We start from the raw sequence: 24,523 nt of genomic DNA, 5'->3' as shown, positions 1-24,523 counted from the left end.
TTCTAATGTAGTTTATTTATAGATCGGTGGCTCATGGAAATTTCCTCCAAATATCAGGAAAATAAAATTTAAAAATAGTCTGTTTCTCCTTCCTGTTCCTCAGTTTCCTAATGAACACGCTCAATTCCATGGAAATGTGAAGAACCTGGAAGTGTGTCATAGAAGATATCTGACTAATTGAGGCTCTGTAAGGCAAAGGCACGGATTACTGTGAATGTGAACGCTGACTGGAATCACACAAAGCTGGAAGGGGATGGGCAAAGGAAATGACGTTACTAAATATTTACTATGTTCCAGACACTATTCAGACACATTATGTCATTTAAGGGGTCTAAGACATGTGATTCGATCCCTTTTATTTATAAATGGGGCAGGTACTATTATATTTCCATTTTAGAGATGAAGAACTTAATGATGAGAGAAGAACAATCACTTGTCTGAGATGAATCATTCATTCATTAACTCATTCACACAGTATCTCTTGAGGGCTTATCTTAAGCAAGATATTGAGACTAGAGCAGCAAAAAAAGCAGTCTAGAGACCTCAGGTGTCACAAGGCCCTGACCTACCCACCAGGTCTCCACTGAAGAAACCAGAACTGAGAAAGCAGATTGGGGCTGGAGCCTGGCAGAAACAGCCTTCCTGGGCGTGGACTGCCTGCTTCAGGGAGCAAGAAGAAAGCTTCCTGCTGGTGGTCTCAGGCAGCCCTAGAGAGCAGGCGGTGACCTTGGTTCCAGCAGTAGCTGCATCCCTGGTTAGGTGGTTCCGTGTATGTATACCAGCCCCTTACTTGCCCAGAGGAGAGGAGCAGGTGAGGGGTCCGATGAGAGAGAGCCTAGAAGTAGAATTTGAAAGGGAAGAAGGGGAGCCCCCAAATCTGAACATATCCTCTCACTAACCTTGGGAGATAGATATTATTTCCATTTTATAGATGAAGAAATGGAGGCTCAGAAAGGTTAACTGACTTTCTCAAGTAAATGTTCAAGCCAGAAGGGGAATAGTGCCCGTCTCGGATCTCAGCTCCAACACCTCCACCATGCCCCTTTACTGCTCAGGAGGGAGGTCTTCACAGGGTTGTAAAATGCTCACCAAGTAGTGCTAAAGTAATTTACAAAGCGATACTAGAGGCTGGTTCTGATTCCCGTTACCAAGGATTTTTTAACTCCAAGTTCAAATCGCACAGAAAATAAAATTTTCTCCCTAAAAGGTTCTGTGGAAAATGTTCTCTGTTCTGTGTAACAGCCTCCTCGTCTGTGTTTGTGTCTGAAGAGAGGACTAGTCTGACAGGAAGAGGGATAAATCTGGAGCTCGTTTCGGCGTCCCGGAGGAAAGGTGGGTGGAGCGTCTCACAGTAAATTAGGAATTCAGAATGAAAACGTAGCCGAGTTTATTTGGGTTTCTAGTGACACCTCAGAATTATTGTGCAGGCGTGTCAAAGGCGGCTCAGAGTAATGACTGCTCCTCCTCCGCCCTCGGGATGCTGCGTGCTAAGAAGGGGGAATCCCTCTCCTTTGGGGGGTGGGAATCTTCCCTTTCCCACCTGGATCAGGAAGGGACAGGAGGAAAGGAGTGTGGTTTGGAGTCCAGTCTGGCTCTGCTCTGAGTTCCGGAGAGGGGCGGGAGGCAGTTCGGGGGTGTGTCTGAGCTCGGGATCTGAGGTCTGAGGCCAGGATTTGGAGACTTTTTTCAGAATTTTTTTTTTGGGGGGTATCTAGGTTTGGGGGTGGACGCTGACAGTGGGAGGAAACAGGAGACTGGGTCATATCTGAAAGGCACTGAGGTAGGATCGTGGGGCGGGGGGCGTTGAAAGTGGAGGCGAGGATCTGGGGAGTGGAAGTTGAAGCCTGCTTGAAGGTACTAAGGATCTGGGTGAATGTGTGGGGTATTGATGGTGCAGGGCTGTGAATGAGAATCAGGCTCAGTACCAGATCTTAGGGGAGAAGTAAAGAGGCTAGAAGAAAAGAGCGTCGAGCAGCCACAGCCTTTTTCCTAAAGCGACTCACACCCAGACACACCCATCGTCCTAGACACAACCCAGTGCCCTCGGTGGCTGGAGGCAAGGCTGTACCGGCGCTGGCTAGACCCTTCCCACCGGGCCTTCTCCGAACTCCCAGCGGCTTCCACAACTGCAGGCGTCTGGCGTGTCCCCCTAAGCGGGGAGTCTGGGGGCGTGGCCAGCGGCCAGGCGCCCGCGGCTCTGGATTGGCTGCCCAGAGGGCCCGTAGGCGGGGCTCTGGGTTGGGGCCCGCTCGGCTGTTTGCAGACGGCGGGGAGGCGGGGCCGGCGGGAGCCCGGCAGCCAATGGACGCGCAGCCCCGGAGCAGTTACAAAGGGCCGAAGCGAGGCCGCGGCGGCGGCGGCGGCGGCGGCGGCGGCGGCGGCGGCGGCGGGGGAGGTGGGGCGAGGCGAGGCTTGCTGAGGAGAAGCGGCTGCCGGGCCGGGCCGGGCCACAGGCGGTGGCGGCGGGACCATGGAGGCGGCGGCCGCTGCTCCGCGTCCCCGGCTGCTCCTCCTCGTACTGGCGGCGGCGGCAACGCTGGTCCCGGAGGTGACGGGTGAGCGGCGGCGCGGTGGGACTGGCATGCGGCTTCGGGGCGCGCGGACCGGGCCCGGCCTCTGGCTCGCTCCTTCTCTTTCTCAAACATGGCGCGGGGCCGGGGGCGCAGGTGGCGGCGCCTGGGCCGGGGCCGGGCTTTCCTGCTCGGGCCGCCGCCACGCTAGCCGCGGGCGGGGAGCGGAGGCGGGGCTAGGGCGTGGGTCGGAGCGCGGGTGGACTTGCCCGGCAGCCCGCGGCCGCCCCGGCTGCCCGCTCTCCGGGGGAGGTGGCGTCGGGCGAAGCCGTCCGGGGTCGGGGGCTGCCCTTTGGGGAGCGAGTAGGCGCGGGCCGACGGCCGGAGGGTGTGGGGCTGGCCGGGACCGGCAGAGCTGGGGCTGCTCCCCATTCCCTGCGGGGCGCTGTGTGGCGTTGTCCCGGGCACCGCACCCCGAACGAGTAGGTGCTCCAGGCTCCGGGGGCCCGGGAGGGGTTGGGGTCCGAGGAGGCTTCCAGGGAGGGGTGTGAGCTCTGAGCCTCCAGGGCCTCCCCTAGCAGTGGGAGGGGGGAATGTGTGGCAGAGACCCCCGGGTCAGCAGGGCCGCCCTGGTCTTTGGCGCCGGCCTGACCCCGCCGAGAGGGGCCGCTTCTCCAGCCAGGGGTGGCTTTGGAAGGGGAGCTACTGTGAAGCTTTGTGTGAGGACAAGGAGGCACTAACATGTGCGGAGTGCTTCTTCTTTCGTGCTTCTGGGGAAGTGTTGAAGTGAATCCAGTAAGCAGAAGGCTACAGATTGTTTTCGTAGTAGAAACTTGAACGTTTGCTCACTCTGCGGGGGTTTGGAATGTTTGAATGGAAATGACTCTGAATTGATCAAACGCTTTTATTTCCTCGAAGGAACATCGCTAGAGATGTTCCATTTTTTGAGTGACAGTAGTTTGAATCAGTCGTCTGTGTAGCTGGTTTTCGAGGGAGTGTTTGCTGCGTTTTCCAAAATATTAAATTAGGATGGAGTATGTGGTCGTCACCTACCCCGCGGAAGGAGAAGGGAAAAACTTTGTTAGCATCCAAGTTATAGTACTAGAAACTGAAATATAGAGCCTTAGTGTAAGCAACTAAGATAAAGTGAAAGTACGTTTCTGTGTCTGTAATTGAACACCAAATGTTTTTAAAACAAAAAATTCAAGACTTAGGGTGCCAATTATCATTAATAGCTACTGTCTTTTAAGAGCTTACTGTGATGTAGATGCATGAAGTACACCAAAGTACATTATCTAATCCTCACAACTAAACCCTTAGGGCTATGTGGCATTTGCCCCATTTTATAGATGAGAAAACTAAGGTGTGGAGAGGGTAAGTACTCAATTACTAAGAGCTGGAGTTAGTACACTGAGGGTTCAGAGTTTCCAAAACCTATACACCTTAATATATACACCTCACTGTCTGGCATAGCCCATTTTTCTTTTTTAGTCCTCTAATGAGTGATCTTTATTATTCACTTTTAGATTTTTGTCCTCACAATTAGAAAAACAGGTTGGCTTCTTTCTGACTCCTAGTACATTCTTTTTTTTTTTTTTTTGGCTCCGCCGCGCAGTAGTATCTAAATTCCCCAACCAGGGATCGAACCCGTGCCCCCTGCAGTGGAAGTGCCGAACCCTAACCACTCCTAGTACATTCTTGGAGTCCCTTCACACTGGGCCTACATTAGAGGAAACAATGGATTTTTGACATTGGCCTGAGAAGGGGGACAAGATAAATGTGTGGACAGGTGGGAGAATCCATATAGTTATGCATCAAGCATAAGTAACGTTTCCACACCACTATTAACTCAAGTAGCATAGTTCACTCTTTTCCACCTAGCTTAGCACACAAAGTGTTCGTGTATTCAAGCATCAGTATTGGACTTAATAGATGTACAGAGTATTGCTCAGTCCATGCCCTGGAGGAGCTTACAGACTACCCTGGCATGCCTACAATACAAAGCCGATCCAGGAGCTATTATTATTATGCTTAAGTCTAGACTACCTCAACTGGTCTGCCTGTTCTCCTTCATTATGTTGATGTTTCCATTCATCCTTTCATATATTCTGAAGAAGCACAAATGCTTTTTAAAATTTATAATTTGACTTCCTTTTTAAGAGTTTGCAGTTGTTCCTTATTGTCTGGGTATCAGTTTTGTATTTCTCTGCCCAGCTTCTGCTCTCTCCAACATAGATTTCTCTAGGGAAATTGGTTCCTTGTCCATGGTACACAGTTTAGTACCACTATGTATACATACATATCCTGTGTGAGAATGCTTCCTTTCTGCCATTTCGTAACTTTTTCTTTCAAAACATGCCTAAAACCCAACTCTTCTTTACATTGATGCCTCTTGAATGTTTTGTCCTTACTTCATATGCAGCCATCAGTTTAGTCCTGCCTGTTATCCCTCAAATCCATTTGCTTTCCAGAGTTTCTCTCACCGAGGCTTTTTTATAGGCTGCTGCCAAGCTAATCTTCCTCAGCCATCCCCACAAAGGGTTTACGAGATTTCCCATTTGTATTCAGTGCTTAGAGCAGTACTTGAGGCTTATGATTAGGGCCATCTCTGTGTATCCAACCAGAGATCTCCCATCCCACTACTGCAAACCCTCGATTCCAGCGTTTTCTATTTTTCCACCCACTCCTGACTTTTCAGCCTTTTCACTACATATTTAATTTTGCCCCTTTTGGGCGTGTGAGGAGAGAAGTTCTCAGTCCTGATTTCCTATACTGCTTTAGTCTGTATTTCCCTGAACTGTATAGAACGGTACACTTTGTGTTGTCTATTTCTACCATGTTGCACTGTTACTTACAAATACTCTCCAACATGTTATAAGTACCCAGAGGGCAAGAATCATGCCTTTTATTTCTTTTATGGTCTCAGAACCTAGCACTATGTTTTATATTCTGTTCCACTTAAATGCTTATTGTTTAAATTAATTGTTTGACTTGAGTATTCCTTTAGTGTTTATACTGTTATATGTAAGTACAGTTTATACAATATTAATTGAGAATTCTGTGTACAATCAGGAAAAGTCATGTGATGTGGTAAAAGAAGCAGTTGGTTATTAGATTTGGTTATTAGTCCCAACTTCTAGATATGTAGAAAATGGGGATGATACCTACTTTGTCTAGTTTATGAGATTGTGAAGATCAAATGAGAAAATTGTATTGGCGTTTGAGGTTGCTATTTTGTATTGTTATTAATAGGAGGGCTGATGTTCAACCAGCAATTCCCACTGGGCCACGTGTGTTTTGATTGGTTAGACATCCTTTCTGATTGGTTGGTACCACTGGGGTGCTAGTTGTTAATACTTTTAATATCACCCCTGCAGAGAGGCATCAGTATTCAAAGAGGGAAGTGAGTATTCTCGACTGAAGTGACTGGGGGAGGCTTCCTGGACACTTTAGGACTTAAACTGACTTTGAAGGGTGGCTAGAATTCAGTTGGGCAGAGAGGGGGATTTGATGAGTGTTAAGCTCTCTCTTTGTAAGCTGTGTCCCCCAGCTCCCCTAGGGCAGGAAGCAAAAGCTTCTATTGTCTGGCTGGCAAGTTACTCTTTATAGAGTTAATTTCCTTATTCTGAAATGTGGGGTTTGGATATATTAACCACTATTATTTTTTCCCAAATTCTAAAAATTCTCTAATATGTGACTGGAAACAGAAAGGTAATCTAAGTGGGATGAGTAAGGGAGAGTATAATATAATGGGATGCCCACCAGGGCTAGGCATTCAAATGTTGAAAGTCATAAATCACTGAGTTTACAGATAGAAAAGCATAACTCTAGAGGTTAGGTGAATTTCTCAGGGTTGGGCAGAACCAGGACAGGAACTTTGATTTTTCTGATTCTAGATCTTGTGTCCTATATGGCAGTTTAAAATGTGAAGGATTTGGAGGGGGGAGGAACAGAGTTAATGGAGTGACTTACCTAAGTCAAGTTACCTTGAATTTCACAGAGCTTAAGAAAAGTGAGTTCTGAAAGTGGGAGGGAGGGGGAATAATTATAGGTTATAAAGTCCTCAAGAGAAGGTCAGTACCTTTTTTATACTGCTGAAAAAAAGGGCCTGGTGTAGTGCTTATTGATTGAGAAAAGTAGGCTTATAGTAGTTTGGAAGAAATTTTGGTTTAATTGAAGTGGGATGTAATTGAAAGGCCTTGTAGCACATGGTTAGGTTTAGAATTTTAGATGATCTGCTTTTTTGTTGAAATTAAATGAGGAGGGACTTCCCTGGTGGTGCGGGGGTTAAGAATCCGCCTGCCAATGCAGGGGACACGGGTTTGAGCCCTGGTCCGGGAGGATCCCACATGCCGTGGAGCAACTAAGCCCGTGCGCCACAACTACTGAGCCTGCGCTCTAGAGCCCGTGAGCCACAACTACTGAAGCCCACGCGCCTAGAGCCTGTGCTCCGCAACAAGAGAAGCCACCTCAATGAGAAGCCCTCGCACTGCAACGAAGGGTAGCCCCCGCTCACCGCAACCAGACAAAGCCCTTGTGTAGCAACGAAGACCCAACGCAGCCAAAAATAAATAAATGAATAAATAAATTAATTAATTAAAAAAAAATTAAATGGGGAACTGACATGTTCAAAATAATGAAGAAGGAGATAAATCTTGTTCCTGTGGGGAAGGATGCTCCTGTGAAGACTTTTGTTGACAGCTTCTCCTAGGCCTAATTGAAACAGTTGCCTGAACTCAATACTATTCTTTAGTACAGTTGTATTGTATCAGATATGTTCATGTCTAATGAAGTGGGTTTTGAAAATGCCAGTATCCTATGGATGGCCCTTTTGATATGAGAACATATCTTTTCAAACCACAGAATCCCCTGCACATGTCAAAAAACCTCATGCCTTTTGCTGTTTTTTCTTGGTCATGGCTTGCATAATGCAACTTTTTCTGAACAGATGGACCCTGGTTTGGTACCATGTGATTGGGTCACATCTTCGCTTCCTGATTCTGGAATTGACAGCAGATGCTGGCATGTTTCTCAGGAATTTTCATGTCTTGTTCCATAGAACTGGCTCAAGAAAACTTTTGGAATCTCCTCAAAATTTATAGTCTGTCTTGACCCAGGCTAACTGCAATACTTAGGATAATATTTAATGCATTACTTAATGTAATTTTCTCAATATCAAATCTAAGCAGTTTCCATAAACATTAAGATTTGCTGCTACTCTGAATTAGATCCAGGTTTAGCTGTACAGTTTTAGTCCAAATACTACAAGTAAGTTTCTTATGCTTACCCTTTTTAGATGTGAACTTAACGATTGATTGACTTGTAGGCTTTTTGCCTTAGACACTTTCTCAAACACTAGAGGAGCAAGTCTGATTGGTTTTATGGGTACAATTTTATAGATCAGATCTGGCCTTTTGTAAAGCCGCTCCCTCATTTTGGCAATCTGAGAGCAGTATACATTATACAGAATGATTTATAACAAAAATATTATGACTTGCAGCATATACACACAGGTTGCTTTGACATTTCTGTGAAGGTTCAGTGGTCCTTGCACCATTTTATCAATCTGAAAGGAATATATTTAAGAATGTGCTAGGAATTCTACCTGCCTTGTCTCATTTAATTCGCATAACCAACCTTGGATGATAGTTGTGTAATAGTACAAAAGCTTCTTACTTTTGTACCAGTTAATTTCCAAAAGACTCTTTTTAAGTCCGTTTGTTCCCAGGTCCAGTGACCAGTGCCCAGGAGATAACTGTAGATTTTGATAACACTGGTTTTAACCCAGGATTCTTTTCAGCTCTCTTAAACATTATCTAAAGATGTTAATATTTTGTCATTCATATTTTAATCATAAATACATTTGTAAAAGGAAGACACTCCTTCAGATGGAACACATAGTGACTAACAGTAGTCCAACCACTGAGACTCAAATGATTGTGCATTACCATTAACTCCATCAGCCTGGGTAGGCAGAGTTGTCAGGATTTTGCTCAGATTGGAACTTAGTTTGTTCCTATGAAAGTTTGTAAATAGAAGAGCTTCTGTGTTTCCATTTTACAGACCAGGAAACTGAGGTCATGATGTTAATGAATGGTGGAGCCTGTGTTTAACCTTTGCAGAGGGTGTACTCTTTCCTCTGCATCACGCTGCTTTCATACACAGTAAATATCTTATAATGGTCATTTTGTCAGGAAGATTTTCTTCCTTCCTTCCTTCCTCCCTCCCTCCCTCCCTTCTTTCCTTCCTTCCTTTCCTTCACCATGAGAATATGCTTCAGCTTGTCTTTATTACAGTTTGCCTCTTTGCAACTACAGCTTACTCAGATGCTTGCAGTCTTTCTTTGACATTATATTTTTAGGTAATTTGAATCTCTCCAATGATTCTAATGATGGTTGATCCCTCACTATTTGTGTTGATTTATTTACATTCATAGCAAACTCTTTGCTTCTCAAATTAACATAGGCACACAGAGCCGAAAATTTGAATCAGAGAAGAGAAAAAAGCTATCATTGTCCATCGTTAACATTTTGGCTTATTCTGTCCCCTTTGCATTTTTTTGTATAATATAATCATTCTTTAATCATTCTGTCTCAATAGTTTATCAAAGCTAATAAATATGTTTTTAAGATGGCAGAGCTCTGGCTTGTAGTAGAAATAGCTCATTTAATCTTAGCAAATATTTAGTAATGGTCAACTCAGTGGGAGGTATAGAAAAAGACACACACTTGCTTTCAAGGAGTATGATGCTGGGGAAATATGAATACAGATTCAGTAATAGCAACCACAGGGACTGCTCTCTAGAGGTGATAGGACTTGATCTTGTGCCTTGCAGAATAGGTAGGGTTTAGAGAGGATGAGGGGCAGAGGGAAAGTACTCCTAGGTAGGGGAGGATGATGTGAGTGAAGAAGGAGCGTGCTAAGTTTCAAGAATTTTAAGGGGAGGAATGGAAGTTCATGATGTAGAGGGTGGGCTCAGAGAATTATGAGCCTTGAAAATCAGGAAAAAGAATGTTTAACTGCACCACAGAGGAAATGGAGCAGGGTGGCTACCTAGGAGTTTTTGGAGTAGGTATGATGGCCTTGGGAATGGAGTGAAAGGGTGGCTCTGTGACATTTTAAAGAAATAGGAGCTGGCAGTAGGGCCTTTGCACGGCTGTTGCCTTGCCTGCAGGCTCTTGGCTTCCTCCCTCACCTCTTCTGTGTCTTTGCTCACATGTCACCTTTTTCTCAAAGAGCCTTACCCTGACCACCCTTTTTGTAATTGTCATTATCTTGCTTTGCTTTTTCTTTTTTTAACATTACCTTCTGAAATACTGTATTTACTTATCATATTTACTTATTTACTATGTTTATTGTTTCCCTCTAACTACTAGGATATAAGCTTCATGAAAGTGTATATCTTTGTTTTGTTCATCAGTGTATCTAGAGTGCAAAGAAAGTGCCTGGTGCATCGTAGGCACTCAGTAAATATTTGTTGAATGGCAGTAGCTCTTAACTGTAAAAAGGTGGAGTAAAAAAATTAAGAAGGACTCCATGAAATAAAAAAAGAGTGACTCCAGGATTTTTATACCGAGATAATGCCTTTAACTAGTAAGGAATTTGGTGAGAGAAAGATTGAAGGGAAATGAATTCTGATTTGAGCATGTTGAGTTTGAGGTGAAAGTAGGATAGGCAAGTGAAATGGTTCAGTAGGCAGCAACAATATAAGACTGGAACATGGTTGGAATGGGAGAGGACGTTAGGCAGAGAAATGATTATCAGCATTTCCTTCCACCCCATTCTTTTGGATTCTCATGCCCCCCAAACCACCTTAAGTGGAATATTTATTTTCATCCTGAATTCCTAGCTTAGATGTGGAGCCTTGCTCAATTCACTGTTACATTCTTCGCTCCCAGTTGCAGGTCCATGTTTTGTTACCCACCCCCCCACCCCCAAGCCAAAGAAGTATATATTCAGAATCGTTTGTGAACTTCTGGTTCTACTGAAATTGGCCTTTAGGCTATGCTGCTTTCTCTGCAGTAATATGACTGACTTCCTGGGAACCTGCTCTGGTTCCTGGCTGAGGTACAAGAGAGGGAGTTTCTTGTTTGAAGCCTGCTTTTACTCCACTGGCTTCACGTCACGGTTGTGATGTTAATAGGTGTTACCTTTGCTGTCTCTTGGAGCTTCCGAATGGCAATATTGTTAAACGCTTTTCATGCTACTGTTTTTCTCCGTGAACTAAACACTGGTGCAGTTGTACGTATCTCTAGACCATCTTTATTTTTCTCTTTGGATTGATCTAACTTATTTGTTTTCTTTCCAATTTTGAAGGCGTTTAAATCATGTGACTTGGTTGCCAGAAATGTAATAAAATCTTTATGGGAACAGGTATAAGAGCCCCCACATATTTGTCTGGCATTAGATTCTAATCAGTGTGTCTCTCTGGGACTCACTTTTCGCAGGAGGATAACACCTAACTTCAATGATGATTGTGAAGATAATATGTATCAATAGTAGTGTTTATAGAGTACCTAGCACATAGCCTGATACTGATAGATATTCAATAAATGAGACTTATACATTTAAATAAGTGAAGGAATGCCTTTTGGAAGAGGAAATACATGTCTGTGTAATGAACTATGATTAATTGGTAGACTGAGAGGCAGATTTCACTCAATGTAAGAAAGGACTTTCTATCAATGGGAGCTGTCATGAAGTGGAACATTATAAGGTGCTATGTTCCCTGTCACTGGAAATATTCAGACAGAGGTGGGAGGCAGAGATAACCTTCTGTCCAAGAAGTTGTAGAACACATTTCTTGCATTAGGTGAGAGGATGGAATTGATTATCTCCAAGCTCTTCTTCTACCCCAGAATTCTTTACTTACAGGTGTAGTCCAGGCTTCCTTGCTCACTGTTTTTAGCCAGCATACAGGCTCTCGACTTCCCTAGCATTCATGGCTTCAAGGTGAGCACTGTTTTATAACTTTATCTTATTGTATGGGAAAAATTTATTCAGTGCTTGGCTTGTCCTCTGGCCGTTTTCTATAAAAGAATTTAGGACGCTTGAAATAAAAATATATGCAGTAAGACCAAAACTAGTGATCAGAAAGATAACAACCAACAAGTAAAAGAGGAAAAGAAAGAGAAAAATTAGCTATAACTTTTACCTGAGGAAAGCTTTAGTAGTTGAGCACAATAATTAGCTTTGAGTTTTCTAGGATTGAGGGCAATAAGGGAACCTGAGAGTTTGCATAGATCTCATTGCCTGTTGTTGAGAACACATGAGGAGGCTGCCACCTTCCTTAATAAAATGGAGCCCCCAAACACGAAGGCCACAATGCAGGGAGAATCTCCAAGTGTTAAAAGAGTTCCAGGACCTGGCAGCCCTGATTCTTGTTCTCAGCCTTCCTCTTTAATATGTTTGAGGATTCAGTTTAGTGCTGCTGCTACCATTTTTATTCTCTACTCTTAAGGACACACTAGTTTTACCTTAATGCCAGTGCAACAGCTGATATAAGGCTAGAGTGTTTAAATCAAGCTATCCTAAAAGCTATGGATAGAAAGCAACAAAAACTATTCATTCTGGTTTACAAAGACTCTGTCTTCAGGTCCTTATCTTTTGGCCTGTCTCCGTTTGGCAGACAGAGTGAGTACTGCCACCAAGTGAACTGAGCCAGACATCTACCTCTTTTCCCACAGTCCCAACTCAGCAAGGTCCAGAGAGTGTCTTTGCTTGGGTTTCCTGTTTGAAGAGCTGCCTCCTTTCTGGGTGATGAATTATGGGAATGATGACTTCCTTGAGGAGAGACTGCACTTACCTAGAGAGCGTGGCCCTATATATGTTGGTTGTATAGTAACCCAATATTCATATAAAAGATACCCACGTATGTTACCATAAAGGACATTCTTTGGTTAGAGACATGCTTATTTCACTGGGGAAAACAAGTTTCTCCCTGCTCTTGAGCAGAATCTATTATAGAAGCTTTGTATAAGGGGCATTGGGAAAAAAGTGAAGAATTGGGGTTTATCACTCTCCATGACTTGAGTGAATTCACTTGCCTTGCGTATTCTGCAGTTGCAGAGTTACTTTAGGCCTGTTCCAGTGTTTCCTTGTGCTAATCAACAGGCTGAACCTCCTTATTTTTGTTCACTTGCTTCAGGATAACCATTCCATCTAGATTTCCGAGGTGTGAACCTCACTGATTGCATAATAGTGTATATTTATAGTTCTAGGACACCTTGTGCAGGCATCCTGTTACATTTCTACAATATAAGATCTTTAAATATGTATGGAAATAACAAATAGCTCCCATGGAAAAAAGCAAAGACAAATTTTTTTTTTTTTTTTTTTTTTTACTAGAAATAAGGACTAATATACATATTTTGGAGCATTGAACATAGAGGAGATAAACCTGAAGAGGAATATAGAGATAAAAGCAGTAACGGTGGCTTTTCATTTATACAAACACACAAACTCTTACTCCCTCCCTCCCTCTCTCTCTCTCTTTCCCCCTCTCTCTCGCTCTCTCTGTCTCTCTCACACACACACACACACACGCACACACAATATGTGTATGGGGCTTTTTTTGTCTTGATGTGTTCATTCCCAAACCAAACTATAATGTGTTCTAATTGAGTCTCTTTGTTTAGCACATGGCTATTGATTTGAGTCCTTTCTCCAACTGAAAAACTGACATTTTAATTTTGTTATTCAGTGTACAACAGATTTGAATAAAAACACCAAGATTGTGTATTGTAGATTTCCTTCAACAATAATTATATGTAATTATTTTACCAAAATAAACAAGTTAAAGTAGTTTTAGCTATTTTATCTCATTTCACATTTGGGGAAAAAATTACAGACCAGGGGCTAGAGTTTGCTCTTGTTTCTCAATGAGGAAAGCTAATTTCTGATTGCTAGTTCCAGCTGGTTCCACCAGAGAAGTGTATAGTTGGTGCTAGTAAAGAGCACTGAGCATGTGGAGAGGAAGCGCAACTGGAAATAGGTCAGGCTGGCCACATGCTGCTAAAACAGGTGACAGTTTTCATGAGTGTGGTATCTCAGAGATTTTAAGGAACCTGTGAAGATTAAATGAGTTTATGCTCCTAAACTTGGAGCATACTTCCTGGCACATAGAAAACATGGAGTAAATGATAGTTATTAAGAAAATTGTTTTTTATAGAATCATAGAATTTTTAGACTAGAAAGGACCATGAGACCATGATTATCATTTTGTCTAACTTTATAAGTGAGGAAACTGAAGCTCAGACATTACGTGGTATTTCAGGATAAGCAGGATAATTTCAGGATGATAATTCAGCTAATGACTGAACAGGAATCCAACTGCCTCCTCACAATTTTATTTAGCATCCCTTTTCTGACTCAAGCCTCCATTAGGGAGAATGATTTCTTAAAAATCGCCTAACTTTGTGGAAGATTTCTTTAAATACTATCAAATCAGACCCTTAACAGATGGATGCATAGATGGATAAATAATGATAAAATCAATATAGCAAAATAGTAGCAGTTATGGAATTTAAATGGTGGCTATAGAGGTGTTCACATTTCTGTCAATTTTTCTGAATGTTTGAAAACGTTCATAATATAATGTTGGGGGGGGACTAAAAAAAATCTATACCATCTCCTCACCCCAGATATGTTTCTATTACTGATTTCTCTGAACACAGACCAACCAGCGGTACTTGCTACAGCCAAAGGAAATAAAACAACCGGGGGTCCAGAGCCCTCTGGCATGCACATTCTAGGCCCTTTCCTTGACCGTCTCCAGGGATTGAGAACCACAGGTCTGTTTCAAGTTTTCCTGTCCTTTTCTTTCTTTTCTCTATCCTTTTTTTAAATTACAAGTGATAGTTGTGCATTGCAGATTTGGAATTCCCTACTCACCAACAAACAAGCCAATTAACACAATTAGCACTATAGATGACTTTCCTATGAACAAAGGCTCTATTTTTTTTCTTTCTATTGTTTTGCTTTCTCCCTTTCCATGGTAAATTTTACTTTTGTTCTTTTCCTTCTTATTTTTAATGCATTTATAATCTTGAGTATTTCTGTTCTTATATAATCTTTCTCCCCAAGATCACAATTGTTTCTTCCACCTTATCCTTTAAAAACAAAACAAAAACAAAAACATGGCCACATAAATATTCTTTTAGCTGGGGCCTTTCCACCCTTTCTCATATATCACTTAAGTTTTGTCAGATCCAGCCTACCCTTGCCATATGATGGGAGAAGGCGAAGGAGGGAGTTTCAATAAATGGGGTTTTAGGAGTCAGGCAGAAACCTTAGGGGATACTCTTCAAGGGTCAGCAGACTCAGAATTAGCTGTGCATTGCAAACAGATGGTATGCCCTAAGGAAATAGCTGCTCTAAGCAATTGGGTCCTTGCATCTAATTTAGCTTAGAGATCCTGGAACAGGGAAAAAAAAGTCTCATGGAGCAAATGAGTATAATCACCTATGAACCATTATAAACCATTGCTAGGGCCTAATAACTATTATAGTTAGTAAGTTAATATTAACAGAGTATAGACATAACTCTGTGCCGCCATATACACATGCTGCATAATTCTGTACAACATAATTCTGTGCTGTATCTTCTATTCTCCAAAGGATAAGTAACATCAAGCCTTAGCAGACTCTAACCAACCCCCTGCTAGAGGCCTTCTTCAGTAACCAAAATGGTACTAGTAATTTGAAAGCTGAATTCCTAATGCTAAGTCTTGGGACGTCTAGATTTTGAGGTCTGAAAACTTTTAGGTTGATTACAGTACATCCCCAAGCTCTAGTTTTTATATACACATAGTTTAGTCTTAAAAGGGTAAGTGTTCCTCAAAGGAGTTCAGACAACACTAGCTGCTTGCATCCTCATGCCCCAAGGGAGGCCATGGATTCAAAGGTTAGAAATATTGTAACAATATAACTATTATAAAAGCGTCTCATTTTGAGTGGGCTTTTCTGTCCTTGCTTGGTTTAGTTCAGGTTTCTTTCTCTAGGAGACTGTAACTAGAATTGAACTGCTTTCTTTGAAATTTTATTTGACAAGGGAGATGACCATTTCAGACTAGGGAAGGCAAGAAGGTTATAGCCTGTGTAAGTTGTGGTTCACCAAGTCTCAGATTTCTAACAGTATCTATCATCTCTCTTTTGGCTAAATTCTGTTGTTTTTTCCTTTGTTTTGCAAAGGGGTGGGAATTACATAAAGCTAAATACCAAGAGACTCAATTAAGAGTAGAAAATGTGATTGCTTCTGTGGAGCGGGAAATAGGAAGGGTTGATTGTTCAGGAGTTGTTACCTTTTTTTTTTTTTTTTTTTTGGTGACAATCTTGTAGAACTATTTGACGCCTTAAACTCTGTACATGTACAGCTTTGATCAAAATAAATCTAAGTTAAAAAAATTAATGGTAAATATATGGCAGTTATAAGTCCATGAATGCTTAGTAAATATGAAGGATTGAATTCCCCTGTTGAAAAGACAGATTCTTAGATAGGATTAATATAGACACAGAGGCCTGCAATCTAACAAAGTTTTTCAAGAGACACTTAAAGTGACATCAAAGGTTGAAAGAGTGGAATAGAAAAAGGCAAATCTGACCCAAAAAAAAGTAGGTATGGTAAGATTCATACCTGACAAAATAAAATTCAAACTACAAAAGCATTAAAGGGAAGAAAGAGATGTATTAATATTTTATTTTGATAAGAGGTACCATCTCTTAAGACATGTCATGAATCTTTATGCAATTAATAAAATATTGTCAAAATATGTAAGGCCAGAATTGTTAAAAATACAAGAAGACATTGATAATTTCACTGTTTGTAGATTAAGAAAGCAGTGCTTGAATAACAGAATAATAAATAATGTATTCCAATTTCATAATCATGAATAATATTTTTGCAAAATAATTCTGCAATTTTCCAGGAAATTGATGATTTGGAAGTCTACAAAGAAAGGTCAGATTAAAAATTAACAACAGCCAAAAAAAAAAAAAAACCAAAATAAAAAATGTATCTACTTGGAAATGTAAGATTATTCTTCTAAATAATCCTCAGGTTAAAGAAGAAGTTACAATTGTAAATTACAAGCCATTTAGAAATGAACAAGAGCATATCAAATTTAGTGGGAGTTTTGCTGAAGGAGTACCCAAAGGAAAATCTGAAAGTAAGAAGATTCAAAATCAAGCTATAGACCAAGTAAATACAAAGAAAATAAGGATTTAGAAAAAAATTAAGAAAAACAGATATGATACATAGAACCCCAAATCAGTTCTTTGTAAACACATTATTAAAATAGACAAATATTTGGTAAATCTAAAACAGAAAGACATGAATAGAAAAATGGCAAAGGAGAATGGTGTCTTTTTGTTGAACTGTAATGTATTTTAATGTAGTCCAATTTCAGTCTTTTTCTCTTTAAGGTTAGTGCTTTTTGAATGCTATTTGATTAATATTTCTGGATTCAATGTCTTGAAAATGTTTTTCTGTGTTTTCATCTAAAAGGCTTCTTGTTTTACCTTTCACTTTGAGATGCACAGTCCATTTGGAGTTGATTTTTGATTATGGTATGAGATTTTTTTTTTTTTTTCATTTTAAAAATATGTATGCCCAGTTGACCCAGTACTATTTGTTGGTAATGCCTTCCTTTTCCTAGTACACTGTGTTGTCACCTGTACTATAAATCAAGTAGTTGCATATGTGAGAGTCTGTTTCTGGAATCTCTATTCTATTTCATTGGTCTATTTGCCATTGTGCCAATACCACACTGTCTTAGTATTATAATGTTATAATGGGTCTTGATATCTAGTAGTTAGGTTTTCCAAAAGCATTGTTTTTGAAGATTGCTTTGACTGTTCTTGGGATGTTTTTCCACATAAATTTTAGAATCACCTTGTCAGTTCACACACACACACACACACACACACACACACACACACACACACACACACACACACACACACACACACACACACCCCAACCTGTAGGATTTTGATTTGATTCTGTTGAATGTACAGATCACTTTGCAGAATATTGACATTTTTACAGTATTGAACCATCCAGTGAGGAGGCTGGCATGTTTCTCCATTTATAGATAAATACATTTTATTTTATATTTTTCATAATGTCTATCAAGTATTGATTTGAAGCTTTCACTGTAAAGGTCTTACATGTTGTTTGTTAGATTTATTCCTAGATATTTGATTTTGGGGGATGCTTTTGTGAATGATAATATTTTATAATTTGTGTTTTCTATTTGTTGCTGGTTTAAGAAAAGGCGATAACTTCTTTGTATAGTGACTTTGCTTTATCTTGAATAGGTGTTGAATTTTATCCGTATTTTTGTTTATATGATCTATTCACATTTTCCTAAACTGCCTAATTCTCTTATTCCTGAGTCTACATACAATATCTTTGTATATCACCGCCCTTGAATGACCTCCTTTCCTTTTTTAGCCTTCCATAAGCCTCAGTTGAGATGTCATCTTTGAGATAAGTCTCCCATTTCTGTGCTGCCTCTGCACTTTGTCCATATTACCCTTTATCAGTTGCATGTTTGTTCTCCACATTACATTGTGAGCTCCTTGAGAGTAGGAGTCTCATCCTAATCATCTGTCTTCCTAGAGGTGTGTTCTTTCTTCCTTCACAGGTGACAACACAGTGTTCTTTTCTAGTAAAAGGTGTGTGTTCAGGCCTTATTCTCTGCTTCTAAAATTACTAACTACACAGGCCTTCGCCTCATATCTTCAACTATGGCTCTAGTAGGTCTTTTGCTGTTTGCTGGCCGAGGTGTAACTCTCCTCTGCCCTTAATTCAAAGGCAGCTGGTGGGTGGTTACCACTTCCTTCTCTTACCACAGTTCTGTTTCATACCTCATTCCCCTAGTCCAGAATGATATGCTATGTTCACTTAGGCTCATCACCATATCTTGGTATCTATGCAACCAACTCACAATGTCTCCTACAGCCACTCTTGCTTTCCAGAGGGAAAGGGTTGAATCCTTCGTCTTGTTCTGCTTGGGGGAGATCACCCTAGATTATCTAATAATCCTTTTCTTCTTTTTGTGCTTTTCGAGTAAATCTAGATTACATTGGTATAACTCTTAGGGCACTCCTCTTTACTCATCTATAAAATAAAGGGTTAGGATCAGGTAATTATCAGTTGCCTTCCAGCGTGAACATTTTATGGTTAATGAATTACGATTCTTTATCATTTGGGGGTATTACATATAAATGTGTATAGTGGATGTGTCCCAACACTTTGTTAATTTGGGTTGGAACTGAAAACATACTTCCCCGTAGGTATCTCTCACATGGTACAAGAGTGAAGTTCTTGGGTTAACCCTGTTCAAGCAGTCACATTGCTGAAAAACTCTGTGTGGATATTTGTGAATGGAGAGAGAAATAGCTACCATGAATGCTCGCTCAGTGCTGTACGTGTGCATGTTTACATTATATTGTGTCAGTGTTGCCTCCTAGAGCTGTATAAAGGTTTGTTTTGATTCTCTGTCCAGCATCTAGAACAGGAACTGGCACATCGTAGGTGTTAAAAATACTTGTTGAATGAGTGCATAAATGAATTTTTGAGCATTTTATTATGTGCTAGGCACTGTTACTAAATGTTGTTATCTCATTTAACCCTCAAACCTTCTGAGAATGCTATTGTTATACATTTAGGAAACAGGCTCCAAAAGTTAAGCAGCTTCCACAGAATTACTTAGAGGCTGATTGGCAGAGATAGGACTCGAACTTGTTTGTTTGTTTGTTTGTTTTTTTGGTCTCTGAATTTCATGAAAGAATGAAATGAACTACTGTTCTCTTGTAATACCCACTAGTCAACATAGAATCCAATGAGAAACTGTATAAAAGTGTGTTTAGATTGGGGAAAATAAGAAATTCATTTATTTATTTTTTAGCACTCACCATCATAAATACAAGTTTGTCCTTTTTTTTCATGGTTAGGGTGAGGCAGAGTGCACACATCTGCTCTGTATATTTACATACCGCCTCTACTCATTGCAGTGGAACAAAAACAAGAAGATCACCTGATAGGAATGGAATTATAATCACTTTGTATATAGCTTTAATAGTATGATCATTCCTTTGTCCTTAAACATACTTCTATAAAGTATCAGCTTTAACGGCTATATAGTGTACCACTTACAATTGTGTCATGATTTATTTTGTCATTGCCCTGTTGTCACTCATATAGGTTGTTTTCAACCATAAAATGCTGTAACAAACATCTGTGTGCTTATATCTTTGCTATCATCTATTGTTTCCTTAGACTAAATTTTAGGAAGTAGAATTAATGAATTAAAAGATATAGACTTTTTAAAGGCTCTTACTATATCTTTGCAAATTATTTTCCAGAAAGAACAGTTTGAAATTGACATGAAGTGACTGTACTCCTTAGGGTTAAATATCCTGAGTTGGAGTTTTGAAGACAAGATAGGGAAGAGGGATGGAGCACAGAGGGGCATATTAAACATTTTTTATAACTTTGAATAGACATAATACAGTCACATTTTTCAAAATTCAAAAAGTGCAAATGGGTTTATAGTGAAGAGTCTCCTTCCACTCCTATCTTCTGGATACCCAGTTCCCTTCCTTGGAAGTCAGTATTACCTGTTTCTTTTATATCCTTCCAGGGAGATACTTTGTAATATTTGCAAGCCAATATATGTATGCATTTTCCTCCCTCCCTCCATTCCTACTTCCTTCCTTCCTTTTTCTAGCACAAATGTTACTATCTCTGTGATGACCTAGATGGGTGGGATGGGGTTGTGTGGGAGGGAGGTCCAAGAGGGAGGGAATAAATGTATACATATAGCTGATTCACTTCACTGTACAGCAGAAACTAACATGACATTGTAAAGCAATTATACTCCAATTAAAAAAAATAAAATTTATATTAAAAAAACAAATACAGTGTTGTGCACTATGTGGATTTTCACTTAATATATCTTCAGGTCGGTCTACATTAGTACATAGAAAACATCGTATTTTTGTGTGTGTGTGTGGCTATATGATCTTCCATTTCATAGTGGTACCATTATTTTACCAGTTCTATTGATAGATGCATAGGAAAAATTACAGTCTAGTATAACTGATTAGGAAATTAATAACCTGTTATGTAAGTATATGTAAGCCACTTTACACATGTACAAGTTTATCTATAAGCTATATTCCTTCTAGGTCAGAGGGTATGTTCATTTGTAATTTTGAAAGTGTTGGGTTGTCCTCCATTTATATGATGAGAGAAGTTATTCTGGGCAATGGGATATTTTACATCAAATGGACTTGAGAGGTACCTACATGGGAATTTTGGACAGTTGAAAGGAGAGCACTGAGAATTGGGGAAAAGATTTCAAAAATGAAGGTAGTAAGGGGTAAAAGAGAAAATTTGCTTGCTTGGCCGTTTTATTGAGGACCCTGCTAGTAGCAACCAGTCACATACTAAAGAGATGTTCCTTGGATGTTTTTTTAAGAAACACATACTGGGTCTCTCCTGTGTGCCAGGATCTAGGGATGCGGAGATGCTTAAAGCATTAAACTAGTTCCTGACCTGAAGCAGTTCATAGTTTAATGGAGGAAAAAGAATAAACTATTATAAAATGAGGTGCACTGCTGTAGTTATTGTACCTTGAAGATGTTAAGTTGAACTAGGTCAAAAAATGAAAACGTGGATATTTAATATTTGATGTAACTTTTAAAATAATAGAATCTTACTATTTAAAGGATTGTTGAGTTTTGGACTAACTTTTCATTTGTTACAGAAGATCCCTACTTCATGAACTCTGGCTATTGGTCATTAAGCCTCTGCTTAAATATCTCTAATGACAGGGAAGTCATAACCTTCTGAGCAGCCAATTCCATTGTAGGGAGGAGCTGTAGTTAGGAAATGATTCTTTATGAAACAAAATTTACCACATCCTGACCTCATGATTTGATTTAGTATTGGAGTAAGATAAATTGACTCAGTTGCTACATCTATAAAATGAGATTGTCTTCACAGCTATGGTATCTTTCAGATCAAACTTTGCTGAATTAATTCTTTGATTCTCTGACTCATTTACATGGCAGATTGATATTCAAGTAACACTTACTGATTAGTTGTTGTATTGGATATTTGTGGGATTTTGTGCCCAGTTCTCCCTCTGTCTCCCCCATCACCATGGCTACAGTTAACAGTAAATGTTGTTGACTCTTTTTAAATCTGTTCTTAAACAGATTCCCCAAATCTACTAAGCAATTATCCTGCACTTCTGCAGTTTATTTTGAACCTAAGTGAAGGCCTTTGTAGTAATTGCCCCTATTAAATCTCATCTTGCCATTTAGGCAGCCTTTTCGTAGTGTGCTTTTCTCTGATAACAGTTAACATTATATCAGCTAATTCTGTGGAGCTTTGGAGACTAGAAAATGGAGGTATTGTGAAAACCAAGTGATTGAGAATTTCAAAGTGCCCTCATTCGTTTGTTGAATTATATAAATGATTCTTCTTAAGTGCTTTAAATGTGACAGAAGTAAATGGAATTTATCTGAAGAAATGTTTGGATAAGTCAAGTTTTTGTTTTGAAGCCCAACATTTAGGAGTGAAATGTTATTCAGACTAAAGGAGAGATTACTTTCACAATGTTTGGTGCCGTTATTTTGATAAGCTCACGTTGACATTACTGCTGCAGAGCAACCCAGAGGGTGTGGAGTTAAGAAGAACCACTGAATCCTTTGAGGAACAAAGCCCTTAGCAGTAGTCTAGAGGGAGTTGTGGACAAGGGTTTTAGCCTTGTTTATAGAGATATGCAGCATATTTTAAAAAGAGGAAGAGAACCTATGCAGTTCCCTAGACTTGGAAGAGGGAGAAGAGGAGAGGATAGGCCTCCTTGAGATGGGAGTGGAGAGAAGAGAGAAAGGTGGTTTACTCAGAGAAGCTCGAGTAGACCAGTAGACTAGATGGTAAATTGACATTAGTACTGGAAAGGATTTAACTTTGAACTTTTGCCTTTGCCTTTGCCAGCAATGGCGTGATCTTCTGCTTTTAAGCTAGCTAAGCAGACTGAATAAAAGGCATTGTGCGTGTTAGTTCCTTTACCTGTCTGTTGGTGTGTATTTGTTATATTTGGAGATACTGACTGTGCTGTAAAGAATAACTGTGCTGTAATAGACAGGGTAAGGGAAAGAAGTGTCATTAACAGCAAAGTCAGAGTGGTGAAAAGATTGGAATCCAGTGTCTGGTGAGAGCAGTCTTCATCCTCCTGTTCCTTTTTAGCTGCTGATCTGTCTTATGTCTTAGCAAGAAAAAAAAACCTCTGAATCCTTCCAGGGGCCTTTTTTTTATCACAGATACCACTCTTGGAGGAATAATGCTTATTTGGTTTTGAATGTGTTGACTTTGCACTAACAGGTAAGCCAGAGTACGCCCTGGAAGGCAGTTAGAAAAGGAGTTTGGAGCACAAGGAACGGGGAGTTTAGAGATAGATGTGAGCTGCAGCAAAGGGCTGAGTGTGCTGGTGGGCGCAGTGTCATGTGACTGAGACTGAAGGTTGTCAGTGTGTCTCATGTCCTAAAATATTTAGAAAAGAATGAATTCAATCAAAAGGGCATCACTAGTGAATTTCAATGAGATGTTTCAGTCTATTTCTTGATGGGGGAAGATGGGTGATCGAAGGATAGAGAGACCAAATAACAAGGGTTGAAAAAGGAGAGAGTATTGAAGGGTATGCCTAAAAAGAAGGGTAAGTTGTATAGACAGTCACTCTAGGCCTGGGAAGACAAAGTTTCTGGTACTAATTTTTATTTCATCAACAAGGCTCATAGAAATGCCTGTTCCATATACTATTCACAGGCTGTCTACCTCTCCGTTGTCAGATATAAGGGCTTGTGAATCAACCCTTGGTAGCCCTGGTATTAGGTAGAAGTAATAGTGCCTTGATATGTGACCGCTGGATACACTGAAATGAAGGAATCATGGAAATTTCCTTTACAGATGGGACCAAGAGCCAGAATCTCAACTTGGAATTTATCCCTCTGATACTAGAATATAGTGAAAATGATAACCGCTCTTTTTACTCTTGCCACTTCCCTTGACAGCTAGATGTTTGGTTTCTGACAGTCCTTCACGTCACACCAACATCTTCAAACTTGACAATTCTATGACCTATTCTGCAATATTTGGAAATTCCTACTGCTAATAATTGTATTCCTGGCCTGGGACTGACAGTTTTCTGTGAACACAGTAACTTTTCATTGCAGTGCTGAATCACAGAGAAATCTTTGTGAATACATTTTTTTTAAATTTTATTTACTTATTTATGGCTGTGTTGGGTCTTAGTTTCTGTGCGAGGGCTTTCTCCAGTTGTGGCAAGTGGGGGCCACTCTTCATCGCGGTGCACGGGCCTCTCACTATCACGGCCTCTCCTGTTGCAGAGCGCAGGCTTCAGATGCGCAGGCTCAGTAATTGTGGCTCACAGGCCCAGTTGCTCCATGGCATGTGGGATCCTCCCAGACCAGGGCCCGAACCCGCGTCCCCTGCACCGGCAGGCAGACACTCTCAACCACTGCACCACCAGGGAAGCCCCTGTGAATACATTTTAATAGGGATCAAGCTTAAGTTAAATTTTAGTTGCAGGAGAGCTACCAGTGCAGATAGTTAAAGTGATGCTTAACTGAGTAATACCTTCCATGCATAGGCAAGTTTGCACATGCATAGGTTGTAACAAGTACATCATGTCTTACCTTTCTGTCTAGAGGCTAGAGTTTTGTGTTTCTGTTCGACCTTGATTGTAACACGAGTGCAGATTTCCAAAATGTTTAAGTGTGGGAAAATGTGCATCTTAGAATTGAGGAAGCTGTGGCTACTAGTAGAGATTGGGGCACAGAAGCAAAAGGTGGCCAAGGTAGGAGAAAGGCACTAAACAGGGAGTTTAGTTCTTACCTTTGCAATCAAGCAGAAAAGTCAACAGGAAGCTGTGCTATTGAAAAGTTTGAGTTACTTCACATATGGATACCACATAGAAA

General features: G+C 40.6%; 1 protein-coding gene and 1 long non-coding RNA gene across 9 annotated transcripts in view; both read left to right on the top strand.

Moving 5' to 3' along the window:
• The first annotated feature begins 2,379 nt into the window (after positions 1-2,379).
• The window catches only part of TGFBR1 (transforming growth factor beta receptor 1), a 56,002-nt gene continuing 33,858 nt past the window's right edge, over positions 2,380-24,523 (top strand). For 7 of the 8 annotated variants that reach the window (XM_082468730.1, XM_082468731.1, XM_082468732.1 and 4 more), the window contains exon 1: positions 2,380-2,555. In XM_082468730.1, coding sequence (XP_082324856.1) covers positions 2,471-2,555 — 85 coding nt within the window. In that variant the 5' untranslated portion in view covers positions 2,380-2,470. The remainder of the gene's footprint in view (positions 2,556-24,523) is intronic. The other variant, XM_082468733.1, reaches the window with a different exon arrangement.
• Positions 2,870-16,591, top strand: LOC309664256. Its single transcript, XR_014265703.1, has 2 exons — positions 2,870-11,462; positions 12,197-16,591. It is a non-coding gene; the product is annotated as an uncharacterized lncRNA (long non-coding RNA).

Source organism: Balaenoptera physalus (assembly GCF_965194825.1).
Source record: "Balaenoptera physalus genome assembly, chromosome: 7".
NCBI lineage: Eukaryota > Metazoa > Chordata > Mammalia > Artiodactyla > Balaenopteridae > Balaenoptera > Balaenoptera physalus.
This window is presented reverse-complemented; position numbering and strand designations above follow the sequence as displayed.